Genomic DNA, 21,157 nt, shown 5'->3' with positions numbered 1-21,157 from the left:
CAAGAATAAGGGGCAGAATTTTCACTTTTGGGGCAAGTTAATATAGAATCTGCATAGATGCAGGAACCATATAGGACTGTGCTTGAATCTATGTCTGCTGCTTTCTAAATGTGAAAGCCTCAGTGAAGATACTGTAAAAACAAAGATTATATATGTCTTTATATGTATGCATTTGTGTATATATACATACACACATATGTGTGTGTACGTATGTGTATATACAAAGCACCTACCACAATATAGTTATGAATTTTCCTCTTTTTCTTTTTTTGGGGTTTGTGGAATACCCTATGACAACTCCCTAGAGGCTCTGAATCCATTGAGCTTGAGCCATTAATGTGTTTTGGGCCTTGCAGAAGCCTTCATATTTTCCAGCATTTTGAAATGTAGGAATTGTGGGGAAATGGAGAACTCTCCCAACCAGACCCCAGTGCTGTTCTGCCTTGCCTGTCTAACTGCCCTCACCAGACTGTGCCCTCTTGGCATTCCCTGGTTGCTTCTTGGAAAAAGAAATATATACTTTCCAGTTTCTTGGGTGATTACCTGCTCCATTATCCAGTAGTTCCAAGGTAACTGTTTTTCCATTCTCTGATTCAATCAGGGCTGTGACACTGGCCCTGAGAATCGGAGAGGCTCCTTGGCGAATATTTGCATAAACTATCATAGGGCTGGGGAATTTGCCAGTGTCCTTGTTCATTTTGGAAGTCACTGTAATTGGAGGCAGGGTAGCACTGGATGCACGGGACGTGACAGTCAGAGTCAAGGTTTGTGAGCTTGCTTGCAGGCTGTATTTCCAAGTGCCAACCTGAACCAAAACACATGTAAACATTTCCAATGAATAACTTTAGGTGACACAGACCTGACTTCAGTGTCACGTACAGGAAAAGCCTCTGATACAAGCATGTTGGAAGCATATCTAAGAAGAGGTGTGCATGTTTGATACTCTGTCAGCCACGGGGAGCTTCAGTGTGTTTAAACTAACTATATCGTTCCCATTGTCAAGAAAATTCCACGGGGAGTGTCAGGGGGATGGTGAGGTCTGAAAGCTGTATGCTTATTGTTGCTTTGTTTTTATAAGAGACGAGTCTCTGAGATAAAGCAAATCGTTTTTGTGATCCCAAAACGTGGAGAATCATTTTGCATCTTGATTACTATGTAATTTGAAGGTTCTCCATTTAGTACCTGGACAAAATATCACCTATTTCCTTTCTCTTTACTTGCTGGCATACTGAGTGATTTTCATTGGATGGAGACTTTTTTCCTTGTTCTCTCTTTGATTCAATACTGACTCTCCTTTTAGCAACTGCCAACATTTAAAATGCTACAATTATACTGTGAAAGCTTTATTTTATCTTGTTGAATTATGAGAAACAAAAAAAGCTGACTCCATACCTTAGCAATGCCTGGGATTTGGAGGAAGGCCATTTTGGTGTTTTTGTCCACTACAAAGCCATCTTGCTTCTGTCCACTGGGATCCCAGAGAAGGATTTGGGGAGGCTGTGTTGTCCAGGTGACAAGAAACAAAGTGTCCTTTCCCACTGTGCTGTCCACGATCACTGTGCCATTCATCCACTGGCTGTTCTGGAGGGTTGATCCCTTACTCTCAAGCTGTTAAGAAAAACAGCTCTTACTTTCTGGAGAATACAGCTCCCATCACATGGTCTTTTCCCTTCTGCCCCTGTCTTCCCAGTGCCCCATCAAAAAGACTTCAGTGATGCCTGAGTCCTTGATTTGGTGTTAGGAGCAATTATGATGCAGTTCTAAGTTATCTTTCTAGCCTTAGCTTCCACAATTTCCCTTCCTCCACCCAAACAAGACCACTTCCCCAAAATATCCTTGTGAATCCCTGACTCTTTGACTTTATTATCATACTCTTTACTTTTCCTAGAAGGCTTTATGTTTGTCTTCTCCATTTATCTAAGCCTTCTTAGTCTTCTCTATTTGTCTAAGCCTTACTCATCCTTCAAAATTCAAATTTTACTTTCTCCGTAAAGTTTTCTCTGCTGTCCATCCCATTTACCAGTTGTAAAAAATTTCCCCTTTTCCTCTGATCTCCTATAGGATTTTATTTCTATCAATCCTTTGACATTCATCACACCCACACATTGTGGGTATGTGTGACACCCACACATTGTGGGTGAAATTGTCTGAATTACCTAATTGCTAGGTCAGGGAGTAATTGCAGGCCCCGTGGAGATAAATGAAGTAAGCCAAGTCCAACTTGTTTGGAATAGATGAGGGAGCTGCAGAGCAGGGAGTGACGTAGGGAAGACTGTTATAGAAAATGTGATTTTGAGGATTATCTCCTAGGTAGTTATTGTCTCAAAGTTAGCACCTATTAGAAGACAGACTGGGCTGGTCATGGAACCAGATTTCCTAGTTTCACAGGTAGATTACAAGCTGGCATGTGGAGAAAGTAAAGCGCGATTAGACCTGGTTCTTGTGGCATGCTGGTGAGTCTTGCTCATTTCTCCATCTCTCTCGCTCTCTCTCTGTTAAGTTTCTTAAATACAAAAATCACAGGCAGAAATTTCCTAAATGTGAACTTGTCCTTTTATCACTTTAATTACTTTTCTAGGACACATTCCTCCATTTTCCCAAACCAGGCCCTTGAGTTTAATTTTCTAAATCTGAACCAGCATAACCCAGATGGATATAACTGGTGTCTTTCTAGATTGAATAAATGCTCCATTGATAAGCCAGAAAGCCTATGGTTTCAAAATCTGTAATTATTAGGCTTTGACATTACGATATTCCTTTACCTTTATCTGAACTTTCATCATAAAAATTATAATTCACAACAGTGTGAATGCTGATTGTTCACTCTCTCTAGTTTAAAAATTAACGTGAATAATTTCTGCAATTACTTAAAAAAAGCATTTAAAAAAATGCATTTTTTTCTTTTTTCTTAATAGTCCCAAGACTTTTGAAAGGCAATTTGGTTTTTCCTGAAATTTTAGAACCAGATGGGCCATTGGAAGTTTTCTGGTCTATACCTAGTGGAGAAATGAAAGTCCACAGAGGTGAAGTTCATTGCCCAGGTCACATAGTTAATGACAGACCCAGGGCCAAGATCCAGGGGTCTGGACTGACACCGCTGGTTTTTTACAGTACAAAGCACTTTCTGTCCATTATATGTAAATCTTGGCAAACATCAGAAATTTGATGTAATGGAAAAATAAAACAAGTAATCCCTGGACACTTGTCCCAGAAAATTTGTAATTGAGATGATCTACTCTGAAGAAAATTCTGAGCCAACTACATTGCTCTAGTTGCTTGTGTAGAGATGTTAAAAAAGAATTCTTGGACCTATGACATTTTATCTGCTGATTTCTATGAGGAAGTCACTTGGTGTTGCTTCCAAACAAGTAAACACTAATTGCCTTGTTTAAATGAGTAGTGTTGCATTTTAGGAATAATGTCTATCAGGCTGGACCTTCTATTTTAATTTTAATTCAGTACCAGAAGAGTGTAAAACTTAAAACTTTTAGCCATTAAATTCTTCATCTTGGCTATGATTATGTGTAAATATGAAAAACTAAGATTAAGAACTCCAACCTGGACGGAGCGCTGAGAGACAGCTCCATTTCCTGATGAAAGGGCTCCAAAAGCATCAATGAGGCCATTGTTCTGAACTTGATCTGAAGCATATGTCTGTAAACCTCCTAAAATGCAATACATTTTCAGAAATTACTTACCAGAAAGCAAATATTTGCAACATTTTAGCTGTTGTTTGGAGAATATACAAAATAAATATCCCATTGTGTTATTAAAGTATAAATAGATGAACATCAAATAGGTGCCTACATTAACTCAGACTTTGATACAATTTTAACTTACTTATTTTTTTTCTGAGACAGGCTCTTGCTCTGTTGCCCAGGGCGGAGTACAGAGGCATGATCTTGGCTCACTACAACCTCCACCTCCCAGGCTCGAGTGATCTTCCTACCTCAGCCCCAAAATAGCTGGGATTACAGGCATATACCACCATGTCTGGCTAATTTTTGTATTTTTTTTTTTTTTTAGAGATGAGTTTCGCCATGTTGCTCAGGCTGGTCTTGAACTCCTGGGCTCAATGAATCCACCTGCCTTGGCCTCCCCAAATTCTGGGATTATAGGAGTGAGCCACCAGACCCAGCCACTAATTTTTAAATCTTAGTACATAATAGCTTCAGCAACATCTCAGTCACCTGATTACTTCAACTATCTGCAAAGCAGCCATGAATCTCTGATACGATTTGATCTCAATTTATGGTATAAACTTATATCATGAAATCTACATATTAAAGGTCCTGCACTTTTACATGAGAGAATTCATTAAGACGTACTCCAAGACTATTGATTTACTCTTCTTTGAAACATAATTCTAACAAACCTGGCTTTAGAGTTTTCTTCTAAATGAGGAAAGACAGATATGTGACAACAGCAAGAAACAACAGTGGACAAAGGGACAGTTACAGAGTAGTATATCATAAAAACAGGATTTTACACCAGGCCAGGCAGTCTTGGGCTATTTAGAATAGGTGTCACTAAGTTAGTTGATGTGAAAGCACTTTTTAACTATTATGATTCCATCTGAAGTTAAGGAAATAATTTCAGTAAGGCTGTTGATGCCCCACCCACGTCTCCGTACCCAGCCAAGTGCATCTCTTCCCAGCTGCTCTAGGCGTTGGCTTGTAGCTGCCTCCTCTTATCTGCCTTCCAGATAATTGTCTTACTAAAAGGGGCCACCCTGCCTAGAGAAATAACATGCCCCTCTCCTCTGCCCTGTTCTGACAGTCCACAGTCAAAGACTGATAGACACAATGGTACAAAAGGCCACCCTCCTGCCTCAAGGTGAAGACAAGTCTGTGATGCACTTTCAATTCCAGAGTCCCCTGGGGGCGCAGTTAGACTCTGACTACGTCTGCATCGGTGCTTAGCTCCTTCCTTGGCCCTATCCTTTCCTCCTTCCTTTTCTCCTGAGCACTCTCTCCCCTATAAATTGCATGCACCCAAATCCCTGTCTCAGGCTCTGCTTCTAAGAAACCCAGTCTAGGACAGGTAGTATTAGGAATACACAGCTCTGGCATTTTAGTGGCCTCAGAAGGCAACTCAGTATGATAATTGAGATCCACAATATTATCCCTAAGTTAAAAAAGGAAAAAAATGTGTTCACCTACTCTGCTAAAGAAGCTGGTAACATATGGAATCTATTTTAACCATCTGACTGTGTATGGGAGTTAGACACACAATACGTTAAGGTTTTATGGAGAAACTGCATTGTATTCTATTTTGGGAGCGATCTTTTGCCTTGTTTAACAGGCTTTTTGCCCTTCCTTGCTACTCCTCTTGTTTCTTGAACGCTTCTTCTCCAGGTAAAGTTAAAGGCTCCCTTATTTGTGCTTTATTGTACTTTCTGTTGCTAGTGTAGCACTTGTGCCATGGTGTTATGTAGTTAGTGGCTTGTCATCTGTATCCTCTGGGTCTCTTGGCCAGCTGCCACTGGAAGGGAGTGGTTCTTGGCCCAGGAAGAAGGTCTTAAGTCCTTACTAGAGTGCTGTGCTAGTTCTCTCTTCTCCAGGCTGCCCTAGTCCTAGATCCAAAGCTTTAAAATAAATGAGCAGAGTCCATTCAAATAGTCATTTGGGGGTAAGGGTGGCTAGTTGGCCAATTAGGTTATCTTATCTCTCTCCATCCCATCTTTCCCCCACTCCCCAGTTCACTGGAGCTCACAGTCCAGTAGGAGAGACAATACCGGGAGTCTCAGCAAATCATCCCTCACCTGTCATTTTGGACAGTTCCTCTAGTTCTCGAGCCGCAGAGGGCCCCAAGGCGACTGTGTGGATGATGGCACCACTTTGTTTGACCTCATTAAAGCACCCGCTTATAGTGTTATCTTCCCCATCCGTCAGCAGCACAATTTCAGATCCATCAGTTGGATATTTCTTCTTAATCACCTAAGGACAGAATTCAGGTCATGAGTTATCAGACTCAGGGTGGCCAAGTTGTTTATGAAAATTCTGCTTACAGGAAAGGAGAAAAGAAATTCCAGAAGGAATAAACCAAAGTGTCTGGGAATGACCAAATATCTGTCTGCCTTGAAATGATACAATCTTAACCCAGCAGCATTCATGGAACTTGACTGCTGTCTTTCCCCTTGGCTAGTCTGCTGCAGAGAGGGATGGTGTGGGATGCAGGGCAACTCTAGAGGTGGACAGCACTGGGGAAACAGTAAAGGAGGTGTTCCTAGTTTCCTTCACGTGGTCTCTCCTCGATAGGCTTTCAGAGCTTCCAAGACGCCTTCAGAAACCATCCTCATATAATGGGGATTATATTGGGGGGATATTAGACCCAGGACAGACTTTAATTTGTATGATATTCACCAGTCGGACAATACCAGCTATTTATGCCTGGCATTGGTTTTGATTGGTCATTACCTAGGTCACATGAGTTGTCAATATTTTTAACAGTCTTTCTGATTAAAGCAAAACATTTCGTTTCCATTAATCTCAGTTCCTAGTTGTTCTGTGACACCTGTGTCTCAACTATTCCTGGTACATTTGGATTATTTATTTATTTTTTTACATGGCGTAGAGAGGATACTCCTGCCAATGTTGAATAAGATTAGGATGGAAGGAAAATTAGATAAAATAATAATGCTATCTATTTAAGAAGAGAAAGCAAGAGTCCACTCTTCCCCTAAAAAGAGTGGAAGGAGAGACCCAGAAATAGGGGAAATAAGCAATCAAGCCTAAGCATCTCTCTGACCTAGAATCTCAGATAAGAAGGCATCCTCCAAAGGCCTAGAATCTCAGAAAAGAAGGTGTCCTCTGAAGGTTGAAGGGAAAGGAGGCTTCCACCTCTCTCTCTGTTTCAGCTATTAGAGGAGGCTGCCTTGACTCCCTGGAAGAGAACAGAACTGTGACTGTTGCTGTGTCAAGGAGCTCAGAGCCCAGAAGCCTATCAGCTGTGATCACGGCTTTGGCCTTACTAAGCTGCAGGCCAGAGAGGCCCAATTTGGATTTTCTTATCTCACTTCCCATAACTACTGTGTGTCATGGAAAACAGGCAAATGTTCCCATATATCCTAAAGGGGAGACAGAAGACAGCTGAGTTGAGTGTTGGCAGCTGAGAGAAAGATAATCCTGCCACAGAGGTTGAGGAGTGTACAGTGTGGCTAGAGGCTGGATGGAGGACAGGGTGGTGCTCAGGGCTCCTCTCCAACAGGGAGAGCCAGGGTGGGACTGAGTCAGCGGGGAAGGACCACTGGGCCCTGAGCAAGCCAAGAGAACAAGCCAAACTGCTATGGCTACAGCAGACACCACTGCAAGGAGCCCAGGGCAGACCTGACCAGGGCCTGCAGCAGGGACTAGCAGGGATCTTGAAGACAGTATAACATCCAAGGTCCTTTACCTCATCACCCTGAAGCCACATGAGCTTCTCCCACCCCACACCCAGACTGCACTCCAGGAGGCATCCTAAATTCCACTGGTATAGCACTCTCTCTCTTACTCATCTGAATGGAAAATGCAGAATCAGAAGTTCTCTCTTCACCACCGTGCCATCTGGCATTAGTCAGCTCCCCTAGGGTCTTGCATAGTGAGAGTTTGGTACAGCACATCAGTGATTTCATTGTCTGTTTTCCTCCCTTATTTGCTCCTTTAGTCAAGGCTTGGGTGGGTGACAGGGGTAATAAAACGCAGATGCATGCAGGCATCTGGAGAAGGGTTTCGCAGCTGACTGTATATGCAATAGAAACCACTTTCAGGGAACTGATCTTCAAAGTGGACCAAAATGGTCAGAGGGACAGAAGCACTTGAAGAAATGGTCAAGCCCATTGTCCACATCAAGCAGTGTCAGCTGGAAACTACAGATTTCCGCTGCCACGTGGAAAACTGGAACAGCACTATTGAGTGTGATGTGCCCAACGAGCAGGCTTAGGGCAAACTCGCCTAAGATACTGCGAGGTTCTGAGACCTTATCCCTGCCAGCCCCTTTCAATCTCCTATTCTGTTTCATGTGGCTAAATAGCCTCCAGGTAAATATGGAATATTGCATTTTATACTTGCAGCAACTAAACATCAGGTGTTAGTGCATCAAACAATGAATTCAATTTTATTTACTAAGAACCTCCTGCATAAATGATATTGTGCTAGCAGTCTAGGAGGTAAGAAGATAAGTCCTATTCCTAAAGTAGTTCTTCTCAATTACAATGGATAATTAGAATGTAAGACAGACTAGCTAGATGTCATAAGAGGGAATTTCTTTTAAGAGTTATAGGGTTTAGGAAGCAATTCTATATGGTTGAAAGAATTAGGAAAGATGTCAAGAAGCAGGTGGTGTCTGAGATGGGTCTTTGAAGAGTGAGTGTGATTAAAAGTTCAAAGAAGGGAGGAGACAGTGCTCTGGTGAGGACATAGTGTGGCAAAGATGTGGAAGCTCTGAAGGACAGGTTATCCAGTTGCTTAAACACAGGCTGGCTGGCAGAGAGTCCCTGGTGCTTAAGCCTGGAAAGGTAGATAAAAGCTGCATCACGATAGATTTTACACATTAGAGAATTTTTTTCTTAATTTCGCTGAAAATGGGGAGACAGGACATCTAAGTAGAGGAATGATGTGATTGGATGGTCAGATGAGATTTTTAGGTATTACCCCAATACAATCAAAGTTACAGTCCCCAAGGCCTCCTGCTTCAATAAATAAACTATTTGCTTTCCCAAAAGGAGGTCTGATATGCCCTGAAGTTTGGAGTATTCAGTTGCCTCAAAGCTTAACCATATTCACAGACCTCTTTATTCCCATAGAAGATACTTTTTTACATCATTGTGTACCTTTACTTCACAGCATTCATTGCAGTTTGTAAATATACTCTAATTTGTGTTATATTTTGGTTAATGTGTCTCCCCCAATAAGATGGTAAATTCCATGACAGAAGGGTAGTGTCTATTTGGCCCTCATGGTATTCTTAGGGCCTAGCACATTGCCTGGCATGTAGAAGGCACACCATGAATATTTTGAATGCAGATACGCATGCAGAAAAGCATGAATGCACAGATGCAAAAAAGCATAAAAGCATAAATGAATTGGTTACTAGTATCTTTGGAGGTTTGTATCTTTGCATCATTTGAACCATTGCTCTGACCTTGGCTCTGTCATCCAGTTGGACCCTAGGCATGCACGGAAACACTGGAAATGGAAATTTGTTAAGCAACATAAATTGCAAACATTCCAAACTACAATAGAAAAACACATCTCACAGTAAATGCCGATCGAAGCCCAGAGCAGATGGACGTCCCTCCTGAAGCTACTGTAGGTAATCTTTTGGTGAGTGTGTCCCTGTCACTGCCACTGTTTATCTGTATGAGTTCACTTTGTACATGGGCAGCACTGTCAAATGTCACCATCCCAACCCAGGACCGCAGCTCAATTATCTGCAGCAGGAAAAGCTGGCCTGCTTGATTCAGTCGATTGAGGCGGTTACCAGTCTAAATGGAGAAGCAAAAGAAAAACAGGTTACATTTAGATGGAAAGACTAATAACAGAAAAGGCAATCGGGAATTTGGAAGTGGCTGCATGAATGTAGAGCAAATGACCATAAGCTTACTTGAGGCATATCCTAGGGGGAAAAACTTCTTATTTATATTTAGCAGCATCTTTGGGTAGAATTTTAGGGCCAGTGTATAAATAGTAAAAGATAAAAACAGATTACATAATCATTAAAGTTCAATGCATTAGTAATAATTCTAGATAAGTTCTGTATCAGGTAATATGGTTTAGCTCTGTGTCCTCAACCAAATCTCACCTCAAATTGTAATCCCCATAATCCCCACATGTCAATAGAGGGACCTGGTGGGAGGTGATTGGAACATGGAGGTGGTTTCTTCCATGATGTTCTCACTATAGTGACTGAGTTATCACAAGATCTGATGTTTTATAAGGGACTCTTCCCACTTTGTGCACGCTCTCTCTCTCTCTCTCTCTTTCTCTCTCTCTCACTCTCTCTCCTGCTGCCATGTAAGACATCCCTGCTTCCCCTTCCACCATGATTGTAAATTTCCTGAGGCCTCCCCAGCCGTGGGGAACTGTGTGTCAATTAAACCTCTTTCCTTTATAAATTACCCAGTCTTGGGTATTTCTTTATAGCAGTATGAGAACAGAGTAATACATAAGGCTGTGGACCTATAGACTTATATATTGTCAGTGAAACATTAAAAATGTTAAGCTCATATAATTCATCAGATCTTGGCTCATAAATTGAAAATTAATTCAATTTGGCAAATGAGATAGTTGATGCTGAATCTTTGTTGAACAAAGGTGAAGTGGGCATTTCTGAAGACAATGTTATAGTTACAACCATTCTGGCCCTCGGGTTATGTTTATTCCCAACCAGTTCTGAGTCAGGGTCCAGAACATGCATATCTGTGACCAGCATCCAGAAGACCAAGACTCATTGAACATACCGCCATGCTTCCAGATTTATCAAGGACTAGACACACAATTCTTTGTCCAATCTGCAGCAATGAGAAGGTGGGATTGGGTGGCTGTGTTGTCGTAGGAGTGGTTTTCTTAAAGTCCTCAGAATCACGGATCACTTCCCATGTGCTTCGGAGATTGCATTTTGTATTTTGCATGTTTGGAGCTTCTTTGTTGTGGTTTTGTTCTGTACAGAATTCAACTACCTGAAATTGTCAATGAAATGATATAGATAATGGTAAACTACGTGGTAAAATATTTGATAATTTGTTAGAAATATTTTATTTTATTTTGAGACAAGGTATCACTTAGCCGCTGGAGTACAGTCACACAGTCTTAGCTCACTGCAGCTTCTACCTCCTGGGCTCAAGTAAGCCTCCCACCTCAGCCTCCCGCGTAGTTGGGACTACAGGTTTGTGCCACCATGCCTGGCTTATTTTTGTATTTTTAGTAGAGATGGGGTTTTTCCATGTTGCTCAGGCTGGTTTTGAACTCCTGAGCTAAAGTGATCTACCCACCTCGGCCTCCCACAGTGCTGGGATTACAGGCATGAGCCACTATGCCCAGCCTGATAGAAATATTCTAAATCCACATTTAAAATAGTTTAATCCTCTGTCCTTTTCCTGTCTGCTCTGCTATTGCATAACCTTAGCTCGATTGCACAATCACTGTAAAACAGTGCTGGGGAAAATCATGGTCATAATGCAGACTTCCCACCTTAAACCAGGCCTTCAATCTCATTAGACCCTTAGTGCTCCTCGGCAATCCATTTACCTCTTCTTTTTGGTTTCCTTCCTACTCCTCAAATTTACCATTTCAAGCCATCACTACTCTCTCCATGGCACCCTTTCCAGCATTCCTCTCTTGGAACCATCTTATCTCTCCATCCTTATACTACCAAACTCCACTTCCTTACTTCCCACTCATTTACTAACACACTATATTCCAACCTTCGACTCCCAATGTTCCAGCTCTCTCCAAAATCCACTTGGAGGTCTCACATGCTCCTCAAACTCCTCATGTTCATTGTTGACCTTATCACCTTCCTCCCATCTGCTCCTCTTCCTCATGTATTTCCTAACTTGATGTCACCACTATGCACTCCATCACCAAAATTAGGAAACTGGAAGTTTTCCTACCTTTTCCCTCCTAAAAAGTAACCAAGACCAATACATTTCACTGTCTCTCCATTTCATCATCTTTTCTCCATCTCCAATGAAATATCCATCACCCAAGCCATCACAGTCCCTCCCTCAGATGATTGCAGTTTCCTATGTAACTTTTCCATCTTGTTTCCTCTCTGTTTGGTCCACCTCCCAGCTGCCTGAGAGTCTTTCCTCTTATTCCTCTGCTTAACACCCTTTGGTGGCTCATGATTGTTCATACATTACAATCCTCTCCTTCATATACCAACGGCAAACTCTATGACTTGGAACTTTGCTTCCTTCTCCATTCTCATTCTGGCTGTGTGTTCCATGTCTCTTAATTTACCCCACTATAGCCTGTCAGTTCCCATACTTGCCAGCCTTTGGCATCTCTAAGGCTTTGCTCCTCCTCTGTCTTCTATGTTGTAAACTACCTTCATGTTCAGCCAAAAAGTCACTTCCGAAATGTTTCTTCATTTTCTACTCTTCCTACTGAGAATTTCCATTCTGCCCTTTACAGCCTCATAGTATCTTGTAGAAATTTCAATAAGGCCCCTTTAACATTGCAATGCACTTATTGGACTGTAAATCCATCTGATATGGTTTGGTTCTGTGTCCCCACCCAAATCTCATCTTGATTTGTAATCCCCACGTGTTGAGGGAGGGATCTGGTGGGAGGTGACTGGATCATTGAGATGGTTTCCCCCATGCTGTTCTTGTGATACTGAGTGAGTTCCCACGGGATCTGATGATTTTGTAAGTGGCAGTTTCCCCTGCATTCTCTCTCTCCTGCTGCCTGGTAAGGTGTGCCTTGCTTCCCCTTCACCTTCCACCATGATTGCAAGTTTCCTGAGGCCACCTTAGCCATGTGGAACTGTGAGTCAGTGAAACCTCTTTCATTTACAAATTACCCAGTCTTAGGTATAGTTTATAGTGTTGTGAAAATGAACTAATACACCATCTATTACAAAAACCTGCTTACTAAATTTTGCTTCCTCAAAATTTAGCCCTAGTGTCTGACACATAACAAAAACTCAATATAACTTTGTTGTTTTTTGACTAACCTTAACCTCTCTGCACCTGAATTATTAAATCTACAAAATAGTGATAGTTATTATGCAGGGAATAAATGAGAATATAGGCACTAGGGTCAATACTAACACAGCCAATAAATGATGGTTCCTTTCCCTTTCCTATGTCATATAACACTTGCTAGTATTTATATCCCTCACATGTGGGGGATTTTTTATTAAGGCATAGTATACAAAAGAGAAGTAACATGATTCCTCCTCTCAGTGACTTTACAATATTATCATTCAATTATAAATCCTAGTATCTAGGATTCTATTAATTTAGAAAGTAATCATTAGTTGTACAACATTTTTCTCTTTATGTGCATTTTTCAGGTCATATGTTTTGGTAATGTTTTTATGTTATCAGTATGGATACTTTTTAGGAAGAAGACCTGAAAAACTTTTGTGTAAACCCCAGGCAGAGGCTACCCACCTGACTAGGCATCAGATTTAACTCTGTGGCTAATTTAAAATATATAATCTGGGCCTCCTCCTGGAAGTTTCTGAATAGGCCTGGGAATGGACTGCAATGCCAAATTGAAGGACGATGGGCCTGGTGAGCCATGGTGCATCACATTTTAAAAACTTATGCTACATTCCTATTGACAGACTCTTGCAATTTATTTCAACCTCCATTCCAAAAGGAAAATGTAATTTTATATGAGACTGGAAGATAAGAGAGACTTCCCACTGAAGTCAGTTAACTGATGCCTTCAATCTCATTTTGTGCAAAATTTCTGACTTATATATTTAGCAGTAATATCAATAACTGGCCAAGTTCATTTTATGACCAGTTGGTCATAAAAAAAATTAAGAATTTTAAAACTTTAAAGCTATTTTAACTATATATGAACTCCCTAACGTAACCAACACTCTTAAAAAGATAGAAAATTTCAGTTAACCAAAAGCAAACATGCAGGCTGAAAAGAACTCTCTGAAAAGTTAAATCAAGAGCCTACTGATCATGTCCTTATTAACTAATAAAAGGAACTGCCCAATCCCCCTGGGTAAAGTCCTTACTTAAGTAAGAATGTGTGTGCTTGTATGCCTTTGTGAGTATTTAAAGTAATCCTAAGCACTTGAACTAAAAACTAGTTGGGGGAGGATGATGGAGAAGAAAGCGTGGACACGAGGAGGGTGAGGGGAAGGAAGATAGGACTTTATCCTTGACTTGCACACCCAGCTTGTCCCAGAGATAATCCACTGCTCACTGATGATTTCTCTAAACTTTGATTCTCCCTTGGAGCACTTGGAGTAAAAGCCTCACTAAATTCAAAAGAATCTGAGAGCGGGGGGTGGGGGGGTGGCAGGAGGGAAAACAAGGTACTTACAGAATCAACATGTTGTGCAAACATTATAGAAGCCTTCTCAGTCTGTTGGGAATGGGGTATAAACTCACATCCTTTTTTGTAGAGTCCTGTTGTTTTATCGAATGTGCATTTTCCGGTGTAACAGCTGCCTCCCTGACACTTGTTTACTCCAATTTTACCAGTAATACCTACTGAACATCTGAAAATATAGGAAGGTTAGATGTTTAGGTGATGTCATCATTTCAAAAGGTCAGAGTCTATGCTCAGTTTCTGACAGATTGCCTTTCTGTGATTTTCCTCTCATGATCCAAGAAACAAGGACATCCCATCATAGCAAAATTGTTAAACTGTCATCAGAGTCATTTCTGTTTGCCAGAAAGTATCTGGGGGGATTACAAAAATGGTATTAGAATGTATTTCTATGCAGCAGAAGAGCCAAGTCTGGCTTAGGGCTGTTGTTAGCATTAATACAGACGTAAGTCCTCAGGCACCTCTGAATCTATTCCCGTCATCCCTAGAAGGTCAAGAGCCCTCTTTTATTTCCCAGCAAAAGATTTTCTGACATTTCTTATTTGTTTGTTTTCTAATTAGTTTATTGCATACGACTTTTGCGGAGTTCTGATATGTTCATAGGTATTTTAAATGTTTCCATGTATTAGGTATTTATGAGTTTTGTTGCTATTACAGTTGGAATGCTTTCCCCCTACATCTTATTGTTTAATTTTACTTTTTAACCGTATAACAATGCATGAGCACTATAGAAAATTTGGAAAATGGCAAAAAGCATGAAGAAAAGAAAAAAACCATGTCTCACCATCAGAAATGAGCTACTGTTACTATGTTGAATATATATATATTAACATAACACTGCACATATAGCTTTGTTTCCTGCTTTAAAAAACCTTAGCATATTTAACTTTTTAATATTATTATTTATTTATATATTTATGTATTATTTAATATTTTTCAAAATGTGGCTGGGTGCAGTGACTCATACCTATAATCCCGGCACTTCGGGAGGCTGAGGTGGGTGGATTGCTTGAGGCCAGGAATTTGAGACCAGCCTGGGCAATGTGGCAAAACCCAACTCTACCAGAAATACAATAAAAATTAGCTGGGCATGGTGGTGTGCACCTGTAATCCCAGCTACTTGGGAAGCTAAGGCATGACAATCACTTGAACCTGGAACGCAGAGGTTGCAGTGAGCTGAGATCGCACCACTGCACTCCAGCCTGGGAGACACAGTTGAGACTGCCTCAAAAAAAAAAAACAAAAAAAAACAATTTTCAAAATGTGATCTTAATAATTTTATATCGTTTAATACCATCATATGTATTCAGACTAACTTGTTGAACTTAGTTTCCCCTCCCAATCTGTCAGTACTATAAATAAAACATCAATGAATAAACAAAATTTCATATCCAATTTTGACTGTATTTCCAAGTTTGCCCTGTGATTGATTCCCTGAGTAATTACTAGATCCAAAAGTTTGAACATTTTAAAGCCTGTTGATACAGCTTCTCTATCATGTCCTTACAATGCATTTTTAAACACGAAATGCATTTTTAAACATGAAATCGCAGGATCAGCAAATTTTTAAATTTAGTATGTGTCACCCAAATTGCTTTCCAGAAAAGTTGCATGAATTTATGCCTCTAACAACCATCTGTGAGAGCTTTCATCCCACTGACAGTAACTTACTAGATAATACATGAACCTCATCCTTGTCAAATGTACATCTCTCATTACTAGTAAGTACAAACATTTTTATTATTGGACATTTTTATTTCATTTCTTTAATTTTCTTTTTCTTGAGACAGGGTCTCACTCTTGTTGCCCAGGCTAGAATGCAGTGGTGTGATCACGGCTCACTGCAGCTTCAACCTCACCCCCAGGCTCAGGTGATCCTTCCACCTCAGCCTCTCAAGTAGCCGGGATCACAGGCACGTGCCACCATGCCAGGCCAATTTTTGTATTTTTTGTAGAGAAAGGGTTTCACCATGTTGCCAAGGCTGGTCTCAAACTCCTGGGCATTTTAATTTCTTCTTTTGTAAATTATCTATCCTTCTCCTTTGTCTGTTTTTCTATTTGGATGTTACTGTTTTACTGATTTTTCAAAAGCTCTTATGTGTTACAATACTAAGCTTCTAAAGGCTTTCTTTTTTATTTTTGCAAATATCTTTTTTCTGTTTTTCCTTTTTATTTAGTTTATGTTTGGTTTATGTGCAACAAAATTTTTAATTTCTATGTAGCCACATTTATTATTCTCTCAGTTATATTTTTCAGTGATTGAATGCATTGAAAGAGTTTTGCTATCCAGGGATTTGATACTTATTAACATTCTTCTAGTTTTCATTATGATTTTGCTTTTTATCTTTAAAGAGTTCATCCAATTGGAAAAGAGTCTGTTAATACTTTCCCCACATAGTTAAAAAATTGTCTATCTCAAGAAATCCTACCTTTCTTCACAGATTTGTAATTCTACCTATAATAACTAAATTATATGTGTAAGTGGAAATATCTGCCCACATTGTTTTTTTTTTTTTTTTTTTTGAGACAGAGTCTTGCTCTGTTGCGCAGGCTGGCGTGCAGTGGCGCGATCTCGGCTCACTGCAAGCTCCACCTCCCAAGTTCACGCCATTCTCCTGCCTCAGCCTCCTGAGTAGCTGGGACTACAGACGCCCGCCACCATGCCTGGCTAATTTTTTGTATTTTTAGTAGAGACGGGGTTTCACCGTATTAGCCAGGAAGGTCTCGATCTCCTGACTCCTGATCCGCCTGCCTCGGCCTCCTAAAGTGCTGGGATTACAGGTGTGGTGAGCCACTGTGCCCCAGCCCACATTGTTTTAATTAATGTAGTTTTATAGCATATTTAAAATTTGAAAAGTAAGAATCCCCTTTACGAATTTAGGCCTCTAACAACCATCTGCGAGAGCTTTCATTCCACTGACAGTAACTTACTAGATAATACATGAACCTCATCCTTGTCAAATTTACATCTCTCATTACTACCAGTAATTTCTACCAGTAATACCTACTGAACATCTGAAAATATAGGAAGGTTAGATGTGTAGGTGATGTCGTCATTTCAAAGGGTCAGAGTCTGTGCTCAGTTTCTGACAGATTGCCTTTCTGTGATTTTCCTCTCATGATCCAAGAAACAAGGACATCTTTTCTCCAAAATGATCTTAGCTACTATCTACTAAACGAACTCTTGGATTTTTTTTAATGAGGTAAAAATTGATGTACTTTTGACTAGAATTTCATAAAACCTATATATGAAATTTGTTTATGTCTTCCATGAATTGAATGTCTCTCAATTTATCTTGGTTTTCTTTTAACCCCTTGAGAAGGATTTTATAGTTTTCTTTAAATATGTCTTCCACATTTTTTAGCGTTGTTTCTACTTTTATTATACCTTTCATTGCTGTCTTGGAGTATTATATTTTTGAACTGGTTATTGCTAATATATGCAAAAGTAATTTGAATATTTATTTTGTACCTGGTCACCTTATTGGCTTCCCTTGTCAATTTTAATTTCAGTTTATTTCCTTGTGTTTTCTAAGTGGATCACAGATCATCTGCGTAACAGTGATTTTCTCTCTTCCTTTCCATCTTTTTGCCTCCCCGGTTTTATTACGTTGGCCACAATTTCCTAAGCAAGGTTGAATAATTGTGATAACAGTGGCCATTCTTAGTCCTGGCAGTGTCTCTAGTGTTTCCCTATTAAATATGAGGTAGATTGTTGGCTCTCAACAGATGTTCTGTATCATATGAATGAAGTAACCTCCTGTCCTGGGCAGTGCTGTCATTTGTGTGATTGCTTCTAAGCCTTACAAATAATTTAAAAATTTGGAAGATAATGAGCAATACATATTATTAATATATTAAAATTAAAAGGTTTAAAGAGGACATGGTGATCATGTCTTATCTGTGGAAAGAAAAACGTGTTGTACATGTACTCATTTCTAGAATATCTCTGGAAAGAAATATTCTATCAGAAAGAATACTGGCACAATCTCGGCTCACTGCAACCTCCACCTCCCAGGTTCAACCAATTCTCCTGCTTCAGCCTCCTGAGTAGCTGGGATTATAGGTGTGTGCCACCACACCTGGTCAGTTTTGTTGTATTTTTAGTAGAGACAGAGTTTTGCCATGTTGGCCAGGCTGGTTTCGAACTCCTGACCTCAGGTGATCCTGCCTGGGCCTCCCAAAGTGCTGGGATTACAGATGTGAGCCACTGTGCCCAGCCTACTTGGTGTCTCCTTATGCCTGAAGAGATCCAACACTAAGGCATAATATAATGGAAATGGACCAAGTGTACAGAGTCTGACTGTTATAAAGAAAGGGAAAAGTAAAGAGCAGTAATGGTCTTGTGGGACAAATGGAAGCCAGAACTGAGTTCTGAGCCCCTTTTGAAAAAGTTGTACTAGGCCGAGACAGGAATCAAAGCTGAGTGCACCTTAAAGGGCTATCAGGCAAGCAAGACTGGGAGCAGACATGGAGAGGATGCTGTACCAACTTCTACTTAAAAAGAGGGTATTGTTCTTAAATGCAGGAATAAATGTGCATTTTTATCAAGTTTCTTTTGAGAATCTATTGGAACAATCATTTATTTTCTTCTTTTCTTCATGTACTATATTCATTACTTACTATTACAACATTTTTGGATTTCTGGAACACATTCTTACTTGGCTTTAATGTGTTTATTATTACCTTAATTTTGCCAGATGTAATTTTCTATCCTTTTATTTGAAATCTTCGCCTCTATCTTTTTAGAGAGGCTGTAGCTACAGAATTTTTTTCATTCCATTTGTCAGGTTTTAGTGTCTGAGTTATACTAACTCTTTAAAATACATTGGGAAGTTCCCTATCACTTCTGTTTGCACTAAAGCAGTTTTTGTGCACTGAGACTGCTGGTTGCAAGAATTAGCTCATACATTCACGGCAGCCAAGCGTTCTTTCCAAGGGTTGTGCTTGATTTCTACTGACATCACGCAAGGTTTAATTCAAACTGGGAGGAGTTTCTGTTTTGCTTTGATATTCAAACTGTTTTTCAGATAAGTTTCACAGTCCCTCCCAAGCCCATTCATACTGATAAAGTCCACACAGATACCATTCTGGGCTGGGTGGGCATGGTGGCTCACACCACCATGATGGCAGAAATAATCCCAGCACTTTGGCAGGCTGAAGTGGGAAGATCTCTTGAGCCCAGGAGTTCAACACCAGCCTGGGCAACATAAGGACACCCTGTCTGTACAAAAACTTAAGAGCAGCCTGGGCAACATGATGAGACTCCATCTCTACGGAAAATATAAAAATTAGTCTGATGTGGTAATGTGTGCCTGTAGTCCCAGCTACTCGGGAGGCTGAGGCGGGAGGATTGCTTGAGCTCGGAGGTTGAAGCTGGGGTGAGCTGTGATAGCATCACTGCACTCCAGCCTGGGTGACAGAGCAACACCCTTTCTCAAAAAAAAAAAAAAAAAAGATATTATTCTGCCCTCAAGGCACTGAAGAGCCTCATTAGCTCTGTTTATGTCACTGGTGCTGGTATGGGATGATGGAGACACTGAACACAGCACCTGTAGATTTTTTATAGTTGGTACAGTTAAAAAAAAAAAAAAAAAAAAAAGGAGGCAAATGATTTCTAGCTGCAGAGTGAAGAATTCAATGAACTGAAACACTTGTAAAGTAACAAAACAGTGGTTTTGTGGAACTCTGAAAAAGAAGGCACTAAGAATGAATTTGAATTAGAAAATAAGACAGGACACACATTTTTTAAAGTAATCAATTCAAGAAAAAAAAGGTTGCAATTTAAAATAGTTTGGAACAAGTTAAATAAAAATATACATACCTTACTGCTTGGATTTTTCCATTGGATAAGTAGAATTTCTCATCATTATTGTACTCATCAAATACTCCCCATCGTAGATGAGCCCACTCATGGACAAATGCCCTACCTGTGAGAAAGTATTTTAAAAAACTGATTACAATAAGAAAGGCAAAATTACCTTCTCACACTAGGAGAAAGCAATGTTTTGGAATATTTATGCTTTGCTGTGTTAATTTTTTAAATGAAAGACTTGATTTCTTTAGATCTAATATCATAGCTGTACATTTTCTTGAAATATGAATACTTATTTTGGCTTATCAAATGTTAATCAGGCACCTCGTAAGTGCCAAGCAGCCATTCAGACACAGAGAAACAGCTGCCGTGTCCTCACATAGCTCCTGGTGTAGTGGAGGGCATGTGTGATTAGAAGCTAAAATGCCTGGTGGTGCAAGCATGATGACAGAGGTCAGCAAAGGCGGCTATGGGAGCCCAGGCATTTCCACAGCAGCCAGGGCAACATCCTCAACCAATTCTTCTTCCTCATGGCTCCTATCTCATCAAACCTCAAGGTCTGCTTACTCCATCTCTGTCTGTTTTATTCATTCTCACCTTTCCAGGCCCATTGCCACTTACTCCTGAATTGCTGCAATAGTCACCAGATTGGCTTCCATGTCTCCATCCTTCAAGGAAAGTCCAACTTCTCAACATGGTGTACAAGGTCCCTGATGCCTCAGGCCTGCTCTTCTCTGCAGCCTTGTTTCTTGCTGTTCTCCACTCACTTCCCAAACTCTATAATTAGGATGAGTTCCTGAACTCCTTTTTTCCTAGGTCACATCATGCTCTTGTTCAACTCTGGTCTTTTTTACCTGTGTTTCCTTAGCTTGGAATACTTCCTTCCTATCTTTTCCTGGATAACTCCTATTCTTCTTTGAAAATCAAGCTTCTGTATGCCTAGAAGCCTGCCCTGATATCCTCATCCTAGGCCCAGTACTCCCCATTTGCATTTCACTATCTCCCATTAGGAACTTACAATGATAAACAGTCGTTGCTACTTAATTGCCAGTCTCCCGCAATAGAAAATTGTCTCCACGAGGACCGACAATATGACTTCTTCACTGTCATATCTGGGCACATAGTGTCTAGAACGTAGCAGGCATTCAGTGATATTTGTTAAACTTGAATGAAATCTTAATGACTTACGTATAGCTCAGTTTTTCTGGAATGTAAATTCCAAGGAAGGCTGAATTTGGACGGTTATGTGAGGTGGGGCATTCTGTGGAAACTCTAGTATCCCACACTAAGGATTGGGACTTTATTTTGTAGGTGTTCGTGGTCTCTTTAA

The 21,157-nt window shown here is 40.3% G+C and overlaps 1 protein-coding gene across 1 annotated transcript in view; it reads right to left on the bottom strand.

Annotated features, from left to right (window-relative positions):
* The window catches only part of CLCA1 (chloride channel accessory 1), a 33,309-nt gene that overhangs the window by 5,318 nt on the left and 6,834 nt on the right, over positions 1 to 21,157 (bottom strand). Inside the window, exons 5-12 of the mRNA XM_025394071.1 lie at positions 19,837 to 19,942; positions 14,004 to 14,181; positions 10,442 to 10,660; positions 9,239 to 9,466; positions 5,765 to 5,939; positions 3,559 to 3,665; positions 1,393 to 1,608; positions 544 to 805 (exon numbers count right to left, since the gene is read on the bottom strand). Coding sequence (XP_025249856.1) covers positions 544 to 805; positions 1,393 to 1,608; positions 3,559 to 3,665; positions 5,765 to 5,939; positions 9,239 to 9,466; positions 10,442 to 10,660; positions 14,004 to 14,181; positions 19,837 to 19,942 — 1,491 coding nt within the window. The remainder of the gene's footprint in view (positions 1 to 543; positions 806 to 1,392; positions 1,609 to 3,558; positions 3,666 to 5,764; positions 5,940 to 9,238; positions 9,467 to 10,441; positions 10,661 to 14,003; positions 14,182 to 19,836; positions 19,943 to 21,157) is intronic.

This window comes from Theropithecus gelada, chromosome 1 (assembly GCF_003255815.1).
Source record: "Theropithecus gelada isolate Dixy chromosome 1, Tgel_1.0, whole genome shotgun sequence".
Taxonomy (NCBI): domain Eukaryota; kingdom Metazoa; phylum Chordata; class Mammalia; order Primates; family Cercopithecidae; genus Theropithecus; species Theropithecus gelada.
Note: the sequence above shows the minus strand (reverse complement) of the source record. Positions and strands in the feature narration are given on the sequence as shown.